Here is an 11,074-nt window from a genome sequence, read left to right as displayed (position 1 = left end):
AGGAGAGGAGGATGGTGCTGTAAGATCAGGTCACATTACTGTATATCGTTCAGGAATATGTTTGAGTTTGGAGCGTTCAAACGTGTTGGAGTTTTTGGATATTGGAAATTATGGACATTTCATGTAGGCTACAGTGGGTTGCATGTCATATTTGTGGGATTTGATTCAAAGTGACAGCCGCTGAATGAAAACATAATGCTCACCAGTCGGACAGTCGGACAGGAGTCATGTTAATTTCCAGGGCTGGTACCTGCGGTTATTCCACAGGCTAGTTAATAACATGTCGGGCAGGAAATCCAAAGTGTGGAATCATTTTGGGAAGGTGAAGGACGAACCCAAGGTGATATGTAAACTCATCTTCATTGGTCGACGACAAACATGACGTATCATCTGTCAGTAGCTACATGCCCATTAGCCACTTAGCACAATCATTACTGCTTTGCAGACAGCATCATTAACAGGCGGCTCGCTCAGTGTGTGACGTGCACTTGTAGATAAAATATAGGCCTATATTAATGAAGGTTCATTAGTATGGTTTTGTATTTCTCTGTAATGTAGCACAGTGTTAACAATGTTACTGATATTATTCTTTCACACACCTTCAACTCAAACCATTGTGTTGCCCCACTCAAAATATATAAATCAGTAATTAAATTAATATTGTAAACATGTGGGCGACTAGTCGACTAATGGCCCTAAATGAATTGCGGGTACTTGTTGCACCCTGTGTCTCTCCACCAGCAGTGGGTTGCTGTCTGCAGAAAGAGCAGTCTCCTTCATGTAGACTTGCATCTCCAGGATGCCGACACTGCTACCTTTATCAAAGTCACTTGATTTATACAAGTCCCCAAACAGGCTCCCCATCGCTCCGAGGGCAGCAGCTACCTTTTCTCCCTCTTGTGTACAGGCACTGTCTGTCTTATTGTCCTTCATCTCATGTGATAAGGTATCACTGACGAGATTTCTCCGTTCGGATGAAAGGTGGACTAAGCGAGAGAACCGCGGGTCCAGAAAGGCTGCTTTATTGAGAAGCATCTACTTGCTGCTCTCTTCACTGTAGTGCATTTTCAGATTGGCCACCATCCAGCCTGTGAAAATAATAAAATAAATTTAGCCCTATATCACACACTATTTTAAAATTTAAAACTACATTTACAGTCAGGTCCATAATTATTTGGACAATGATGGAGTTGTCATCATTTTGGCTCTGTACACCACCACAATGGGTTTTAAATGAAACTATGAATACCTGCTTAAAGTGCAGAGTCTCAGCTTTAATTTAAGGCTTTTTTCAAAAATTTAGCATAAACCGTGTTGGAATTACAACCATTTCTTCACACAGTCCCCCAACTTTAAGGGTTCATAAGTTTTTGGACAAACTAATATAATCATCAATTAGACAGTCAGTTTTAAGACTTGGTTGCAAATCCTTTCAGTCGATGACTGCCTGAAGTGTTGGACACATAGACATCACCAGATGCTGGGTTTCTTCCCTGGTGATGGTCTGCCAGCCCTTTACTGAATTTGAGGCCATGACACCACTGGACCTGCTGCTGCTGCTTGCAGAAGTTGTGAAGTTGTGGGGCCTTTTTGGGAACCAGCTCACTTGATGCGTGGCTTGCCATCTTTTCTTCTCTTTCTCACGTCTGAGCTGTCACGTGACAACGTCACATCCAAAAACTTTGTCAAATGTCATCTCCCGATAACAGTTAAGGGCAGTTATAAGAGAAACATTATAGCCTATTATTAGTTTTAAATTGTAATAGTATTAAATTGAAATCTCAACCACACACAGAGGTGCTGGACAAGCACTCATTATTTAAGCATTAAATAAATTATATTTAATATTATATCAGGCCCCTATAGGCCTATATGCGCGGCAGATTTTTTTTAATGACGGTTATGAAAATGATACCGTTGCAATTTTATATACGGCGGGATGCCTTATTATCGTAATATCGCCCAATCCTAGTTTCAGTGTGTCTTTTTACAAAGTCGACAAACAGCCTTGTCTTTGTGCGTGACTTTGCCATCTGTGGTGTAGAACCCAAAATACTTCCACACGCTGCTTCTCAGATGTTTTGGTGTCGCGGTTGTCCGCTCAGGGCGGCTTTGCTCGCTATTGTCCTCCATTTTCATAGCAAAATAACACATTAACATTAGCTTCGTTTAGTGACAGGTCAGTAGAACATGCAATACGTCAACATGATAGTGAATTTTTAGAGCGCCCTCTGTTGGATCACAAGACAAACTACATCAAATTGTCTGATGCACCTAGAGACTGCAGTAGTGTTGCACGGTATACCGGTACTTAAATAGTACCGCGGTACTACAGTGTTCCAAACGGTACTGTAATGCATTTGGAAAATACCGGTACTTTGAAATTGATTCAATTCATTAATTTATTTAATTCATTTATGCACACAAACGTCTTCCTTGTTCCTACTGGAGCACAGATTGCGCAAGTGGTGTGTATGACAACAACTGTATCAACATTCGCAGCTGGCGCACGTGAAAAAAGACAAGAGAAAGTCTGCCTCACAAAGGGAGACAACACGAGACAACACCAACTTGGTGAAACATTTGAGCAATCAAACCATGACGTCCGTACCGAGGTACTTACCGAACCATGATTTTTTTGGTACCGTTACACCTCTACTATTTATTGTTCTAAATGTTTGTATCCAAAAGGACTTTTCCTTAGGAAAAAGTACCGAAAAGTATCGAAGTTCATATTGGTATCGGTACTGAAACAAAGATTTTGGTATCGTGACAACACTAGACTGCAGTCAACAGGTAATTACAGCTTGAACATGAACTTTTCACCTCAGGTCTGAAACTCGAATAAAAAGTGACAGCTCTACTATGATGCGCATTTGTGGAACTGCAGCAGTCCACAGACAATTAGTGCTAAAATTATGTCCTTGGCCAAGCTACCTCATCTCTCTGCTACTATGAAATTAGCCAATGCTAGCTAATTTCGCTAACATAACATATCAGAAAAATGGCTTGAAATGGTCCATAATGTTATCTACATTGTGTTGTTTTGTAAGGCAGTGGATACTGTGCAGTTTTTGAGGTGTGTATGTTGTGTATGTTTCCTGTTTCCTGCAGACGTCCAGCAGTTGTTGGTGGTTAAAAAAGAGGTTCCCCCTGAGCAGCAGGAGAGGAGCTACAGCGTGGACCAGGAGGACCCAGAGCCTCCACACATTAAATGGGAACAGGAGGAACTCTGGATCAGTCAGGAGGGAGAGCAGCTTCAAGCGCTGGAGGAGGATGATATCATCAAGTTCACATCCACTCCTGTCCCTGTGAAGAGTGAAGATGATGAAGAGAAACCTCAGTCCTCACAGCTTCATCAAAGACACACTGAACAGATGTGTGGAGGACCAGAACCAGCCCGGAACTCTGATCCAGATACACATTTACAACCTGAGACTGATGACAGTGATGGTTGGACAGAGACCAGAGAACCTCAGTCAGGTTTAAACTCTCTGAAAAATGATCAAGTCCCTGTCAATGATTTGATTGATGGTGAGAAACGATTTAGCTGCTCTGAGTGTGGGAAACGGTTTGGTTATAGGCAATACCTGAAGATACACATGAGATCTCATACAGGTGAGAAACCATTTAGCTGCTCTGAGTGTGGGAAAAGATTTGGTCGAAGTGAAGTTCTAAAGGTCCACATGAGATCTCATACGGGGGAAAAAACATTTCGCTGCTCTGAGTGTGGAAAAAGATATGGTGACAGGAAAACTCTAAGGGTACACATGAGAACTCATGTAGGAAAGAAACCATTTAGCTGCACTGAGTGTGGAAAAAAAATTAGTAGTATGAGAGGTCTGAAGGTACACATGAGATCTCATACAAGAGAGAAACCATTTAGCTGCTCTGAGTGTGGGAAACGATTTGGTTACAGGCAATACCTGAAGATACACATGAGATCTCATACAGGAGAGAAACCATTTAGCTGCTCTGAGTGTGGGAAAAGATTTGGTCGAAGTGAAGTTCTAAAGGTCCACATGAGATCTCATACGAGGGAAAAAACATTTCGCTGCTCTGAATGTGGGAAAAGATTTGGTCGAAGTGAACATCTGAAGAGACATATGAGATCTCATACAGGAGAGCAACCATTTAGCTGCTCTGAGTGTGGGAAAACATTTGGTGGAAGTGAAGTTCTGAAGAGACATATGAGATCTCATGCAGGAGAGAAACCATTTAGCTGCTCTGAGTGTGGGAAACGATTTGAGTACAGTGAAGATTTAAAGATGCACATGAGATCTCATACTGGAGATAAACCATTTAGCTGCTCTGAGTGTGGAAAAAGATTTGGTCAAAATGAACTTCTGAAGAGACATATGAGTTCTCATACAGGAGAGAAACCATTTAGCTGCTCTGAGTGTGGGAAAAAATTTGGTGGAAGTGAAGTTCTGAAGAGACATATGAGATCTCATGCAGGAGAGAAACCATTTAGCTGCTCTGAGTGTGGAAAAAGATTTGGTCGAAGTGAAGTTCTGAAGAGACATATGAGATCTCATATTGGAGAGAAACCATTTAGCTGCTCTGAGTGTGGGAAACGATTTGAGTACAGTGAAGATTTAAAGATGCACATGAGATCTCATACAGGAGAGAAACCATTTAGCTGCTCTGAGTGTGGAAAAAGATTTGGTCGAAATGAACATCTGAAGAGACATATGAGTTCTCATACAGGAGAGAAACCATTTAGCTGCTCTGAGTGTGGAAAAAGATTTGGTCGAAGTGAAGTTCTGAAGAGACATATGAGTTCTCATTCAGGAGAGAAACCATTTAGCTGCTCTGAGTGTGGGAAAAGATTTGGTCGAAGTGAAGTTCTGAAGAGACATATGAGTTGCCATTCAGGAGAGAAACCATTAAGCTGCTCTGAGTGTGGGAAAAGATTTGAGTACAGTGAAGATTTAAAGATACACATGAGATCTCATATTGGAGAGCAACCATTTTGCTGCCCTGAGAGTGGGAAAGGATCCAATGAAAGAGAATATCTGTAATAACACATGAGATTCCATAGAGGAGAGAAACCATTCAGCTGCCCTAAGTGTAGGAAAAGATTTTATTACAGTCGAGATTTGAAGGTACACACAAGATCACATACTGGAGAGAAACCTTTTAGCTGCTCAATTTGTGGAAAATCATTTAGGCACAGTAGAAATTTCCATAGACACGACGACACGTGAAGGAGAAAAGTGATTCAACTCTTTCATTTGAAAAATAAATAGAACCTTTTATATGGTGTAAGTAGGGATGCACGATAAATTTCAGCTCCTAAAGGCCGATACCGATAACCGATAACAACGATATTGTGGATTAGAGTTCTCAATTTCAACCCGAGCCCGAGCCCGACCCGAGTAAGCTCGACGGGTCAGGTTGGTTTTGGCCGACTGGTTTCGGGCTTCATGTGAAGCACATTTTCAACCTGAGACTGATGACAGTAATAATGATTGGAAGGAGAACAGAGAACCTCAGTCTACTTTTAAACTCTCTGGAAAATATGAAGTCTCAGTCCTTCATGTGACACTCAATACTAGCCAAAAATCATTAAGTTACTCAGTGTGGGGTAAAAAGATTCGTCTGTCAGAGATGCTCAGTTATTACAGTCCACAGCTCCTCTGCATAGTCTCTCCCTTCTTTCCTTCTCTCATATTTTGTGCATCAGCTCTGTGAAGTCAAGGGCTGTACCTTGGGCCGATGCGGACAGGCACAGCAGGGAGGATGCCGCTAAGCGTTGCACTGTAAAATTGTAAAATTAAAAATTGAAAATAAAGTATTCAAAAAATAAATGACATGCCAGGGTGTTAATAAGATAAAAAACAGAAACACGGACGCTGTTGAGCGATCTTCATGACTCAGGCTTCATTTGGAATTGTGTGTTTTCTACTTTATGCTCCCAGTTTGGAGAAGCAGACGAGAACTGGCATGGTTAGCACATTGATGACTAGCGGAAGACCAACGACTCATTGTGTTCTGTGAGGGAAAATTACTGATTCTTTCAGTGGAGTCTGGTTGCTTTTAGGAGAGCATCATGTAACTGCATCAGTTTACCATTGTTAAGGGCTGTCTGACAGCATGGTGAAGCTGTGAAAATATTCTAAACTGATGTGGAATTTTCGTCGAGGTGATTGTATTTTTACTTTGATAGAAACAGTTAATTTTTCCTCATAGCTCCCATGCCAGTTTTGGCCATCTATAAACCAAGATGGTGCCACGGGACTTCGCTCTCTCCTACTTCTCCTGATGTTGGGATTTTTTTTTAGCACCTTTTTTGGTCACCTTCACCAGAGAGGAACTCCAACACATTGGTCAGTTCTGCACACAGACAACAGCACAGTTTCTACAGTGGACACCTTCAGGTTTCTCGGTACCACAGTCTCTCGGGACATGAAGTGGACCTCCCACATAGATACTGTATGGAAGGTAGTAGGTTAGTTTTTTGTTTTTGTTTTACATTTTTTTTTCTTTATTTTGTTTTTTCTTGTTCATATAGTTTTCTATCTTAATTTGAGGGGAGGTCCGTTGTGTAAGCTTATAGCTTCTTGACCTCTCCTGTCACATCCTTATTTTTTTTCTATTATTTATCTGGATTCTATGTAGTTTTTACTATGTGTGCAAATAATTTAAAAAAAAAAAAGGCCCAGCAGAGGCTGTACTTCCTGTGACAGCTCAGGAAGCTCAACCTGCCTCAGGAACTGCTGATCATGGTACTAATCTTCCCTCCATCAAGGACCTGTACAGGTCAAGGGTCAGGAAATGGGCAAGAAACATCAGTGTAGACTGCTCACACCCCGGACACAATCTGTTTAAACTCCTCCCCTCCGGTATGCGCTACAGAGCACTGTTCACCAAAACCACCTGTCACAAAGACAGTGTCTTCCCCCAGGCTGTCGCTCTGGTGAGAGCACTGAGAGGAAGTCTACCAGAGTCAAATTCCATGTATGTACACATGTACTTGGTGAATAAAGCTGATTCTGATTTTGTGTCCCTCTGTATCATTCTGTGTCCCCTTTTGAAATTCTGAGTTTTTACGGGTTTCCGAACACGACACAGGCAGAACTCTTCTTGAGTCAATCAACATCTCCCAATGGTTGGATCAACTAACACAGCAGATAACAATGGAGCAACACTCAGCTCTGAAAAAAAGTTATACTGATGGATTATGTGTGAAAGGTCTGATTGTATTTCCTCAATGTTACACCTATGGACTATCTGTGTAAACTGCCCATCAAGATGTTAAAGGTTGGATGTAACCATTCTGATGTTACACTTATGGATTCCCTGTGTAAACTGTCGATTAATATTTAATGATCTGAATTTTGTGTACTTGTGTACATGGTCTGTGTGGATTTTATAATTGTCTTTCTCTTTTTCCATCTTTGTAATATTTAACTGAGTTAACTAATGGATTAGTTAGTCAAAAGATGTTTTCATGGAGCATGTGCGAGTAACACGAGCGCGCTGTGGCAAACATTTTAAATAATTACTTGGTCTAAAGCTTGAATTCCCCAATGATGATGACTTAAACCTTGACTTAAATCTCAAGGGGAACATATATGACCTAAACCTACCATAGTGCCACAATGACCGACATGGAGACCGAGAAGGGCAGTGTATCTGCCAGCGTTGACTGTGGTGTTTTCTGATGCAACATGATCACAAAGTGGAGTTGTGCATGGGCGGTAGGGGTGAGGAAGATAGGGGAAAAATAAAATGAAATAAAATTTAAGGAGACGGTTTTTGTTTGCCATATTATTTGGATATTTGATCTGACATCTTAATTATGCCTCCACGATATACTTGTAGGCTTATTTGAGTGGTTTTTCCCTCCTCAACCACTTAAGGCAATCTTTTATTTTTATTTTCTTATATGTTTTTCCTGTTTGTTTGTTGGTATGTTTAGGCTTATATGTGATTGTTTAATGTTATGTTGTGTATTGTATCCCTTTTTTGATTTTAAAAGTTGGCCAAATATGAGAATGTTCCCTTTATGTTCACGTAATGCAGACTATAATCTAATACGCCTTTATGTTCACGTAATGCAGACTATAATCTAATACGATTTTAATTCACCCTATGAATAACAACGAGCTGGTTATTGGTAGCTATAATTGCAATGGGTTAGCCAATAATGTGAAAAGAAATGAGGTTTTTAAATGGCTTAAAGATAAAAAAAAATATGTTTAATATATGTTTACAAGAGACACATTCTAGAGATTAGAGATTAGATTAGATAGAACTTTATTAATCCCTTGGGAAGACTCCCTCAGGGTAATTAAGATTCCAGCAGGATTGGATAGCAGCACACAGGGTACAGAGCACACAGGGTATCAAAAGTAAAAAGTTAAAACAATTTGCAAAATATAAATATAATATATACAGAGAATAAATAAGTAATTCCTTATTATATTCCTTATTCCTTATTGTAATGGCTACTGGCTTCTGGTTACTGCCCACTACTGGCTACTGGCCACTGCTCCTTCCCATCCTCTGTCTTCCTGTTACTCCTCCTCCCCCCAAGTGGGTATGGGAGGAGGAGAAGAGAGAGAACAATGATTCAGTATCCAGGTGTGTTAGACAGGAGGGAAGAAACAGGTGAAGCAATTGATGAACCATTTACATTGGCAGAATTGACGAGGGCCATAAATAAATCAAAACCAACATCTCCTGGGAAAGATATGATATGTTATGTGATGCTAAAACACTTAGGGGAAGGAGCGTTATTAAAGTTGCTGCAACTTTATAACAAAGTATGGAAAGGGAAGGTTACCAAGTGCATGGAAAGAGGCAGTAGTGATTCCTATAAGAAAGCCTGGTAAGGATCCTTCACAACCCACTAGCTATAGACCAATAGCGCTAACATCAAATCTGTGCAAAATAATGGAAAGGATGATGACAGAGAGGTTATCGTATGATCTTGAGAAGAGAGAAATGCTGGCAAGTTATCAAAGTGGTTTTAGAAAAGGAAGAAATACAATGGATGCAGTGATTAGGTTAGAAACTGAGATAAGAAAGGCACAGGTAAATAAAGAGGCAGTAGTTGCAGTGTTCTTTGACATCGAAAAAGCCTACGACATGATGTGGAAAGGGGGATTGTTAATAAAGCTGTGCAAGATGGGTGTAAGAGGGAAGGTTTTTAATTGGATTAAGGATTTTCTGTTTGGAAGGAAAATACAGGTAAGAGTTGGATCAGATTTTTCAAGTCAATATGCAGTTGAGAACGGGACTCCTCAAGGTAGTGTAATTAGTCCGTTACTCTTCACTATTATGATAAATGATGTGTTCTCAAAAGTGCCAGAAGATATAGGTAGGTCACTCTTTGCAGATGATGGGGCCCTGTGGAAAAGAGGAAGGAATATCGAGGATGTAACTGGCAAAGTGCAAGGGGCTATTGATGAGGTGGTAGAGTGGGGTTGGGACTGGGGGTGTCGGTTCTCAGTGGAGAAAACCCAGACAGTTTTTTTCAGCAGGAAAAGAATAGAGGAAGGAATGAAACTAAGGATGTATGGGAATGACTTAGAAAGAGTTGGAACATTTAAATTTTTGGGAGTAGTATTTGACTCTCGGTTAACATGGGCAAGTCATATTGGCAGAATAGAAGAAAAATGTAAAAAAAAGTGATAAATGTATTGAGATGTCTGACAGGTAGGGAATGGGGAGCTAGTTGCTCAGCACTAAAAAGAATATATGTGGCTCTGATAAGATCGGTGTTTGAATATGGCAGTATTGCTTATGGATCAGCTGCCAGGTCTCATCTTAAGAAGTTGGATGTGGTTCAGGCACAGGCATTGAGAGTGTGCAGTGGGGCTTTTAAAACAACGCCAGTACCTGCTCTACAGGTAGAGATGGGAGAGATGCCACTGGGGCTGAGAAGGAAGCAGCTGATGGTGAATTACTGGGCACATTTGCAGGGACACAGTGATTCTCACCCGACTAAAGAAGTCCTGCAGGAGTGCTGGGAGAATGGGAAAAGTCAGAGGGAAAATTTTGGGCGGGTAGGGAATGATGTGGCAAATGAACTGGGAGTCTTAGGAGTGAGGATAAGCCCCACAGTAGTGTATCCAGCGATACCACCATGGTTGCTTGTGTTGCCTGATATAGACTTGTGTTTGTTAGAGCTTAAAAGAAAAGAAAAAGGTCAAATAGACTTGGTAAGTGCTTTTAAATGTCAAGTAATGGGAATGTATAGTGATTATACAATGGTGTATACTGATGGAGCTAAAGAACCTGAGACAGGAGTGACAGGATTTGGGGTGGCTGTGCCAGCAAAGGGAATTGGGATAAATAGAAGGTCGTCAAATATGTTAGGGGTCTACACGGTGGAGATGCTGGCAGTGCTGGTGGCGTTAAGATGGGTGGAAGAGGCTAGACACACCAAGGTACTGATTTGCTCAGATTCTTTATCAGTTTTAGCAAGCTTGAAATCATTTCATTCTAATAGCCGTCAAGACATTTTATATGGAGTTTTGCAGTCACTTACGAGAATAGTGAATAGAGGGGGTCTGGTTAAATTTATGTGGGTACCAGCACATGTAGGGGTGAGAGGGCAGATGAGTTAGCGAAGAGGGCGTTAAGGAAAGGAAGAACAGAAATGGAAGTAAGTATCAGTAAGGCGGAGGTTAAGAGTGTCATTTGGGGGGAAAACCAATCAAATGTGGCAAGAGAGGTGGGACAGAGAGGGTAAAGGGAGGCATTTATTTCAAATACAAAACAGCATCAGGGTCACTAGGGCAGGTGTGGGGCACAGGAGAGAGGAAGTGGTGATAATGAGGTTAAGGTTAGGGCACTGTTCACTTAATAAGTCACTTAAACTGGTAGGGAAGCATCAGACAGGACTGTGTGAGAGGTGTCAGGAAGAGGAGGAGTCAGTGGATCATGTACTTTTGAGGTTTAGGACATATGGGCACAGAGAGAGGTGATGAGGAATAGTCTGAGGGAGTTAGGGGTCCAAGAGTTTAATTTAAAAGAAGTAATGGAAATGAGTGAGAGAGCGCGAGTCAGGGTAGTAGTGAAGTTTTTAAGGGACACAGGGCATTTTTATAGGGTATAA

The 11,074-nt window shown here is 41.1% G+C and overlaps 1 protein-coding gene across 2 annotated transcripts in view; it reads left to right on the top strand.

Annotated features, from left to right (window-relative positions):
• The window catches only part of LOC126404288 (oocyte zinc finger protein XlCOF6-like), a 44,979-nt gene extending 37,970 nt beyond the window's left edge, over window positions 1-7,009 (top strand). For both annotated transcript variants that reach the window (XM_050067426.1, XM_050067425.1), the window contains exon 3: window positions 3,115-7,009. In XM_050067426.1, the coding sequence (XP_049923383.1) occupies window positions 3,115-5,024 (1,910 nt within the window). In that variant the 3' untranslated portion in view covers window positions 5,025-7,009. The remainder of the gene's footprint in view (window positions 1-3,114) is intronic.
• The last annotated feature ends 4,065 nt before the right edge of the window (window positions 7,010-11,074 follow it).

Source organism: Epinephelus moara, chromosome 17, assembly GCF_006386435.1.
Source record: "Epinephelus moara isolate mb chromosome 17, YSFRI_EMoa_1.0, whole genome shotgun sequence".
NCBI lineage: Eukaryota > Metazoa > Chordata > Actinopteri > Perciformes > Serranidae > Epinephelus > Epinephelus moara.
The sequence above is the reverse complement of the archived record's forward strand: the minus strand, read 5'-3'. Positions and strand labels throughout refer to the sequence as shown.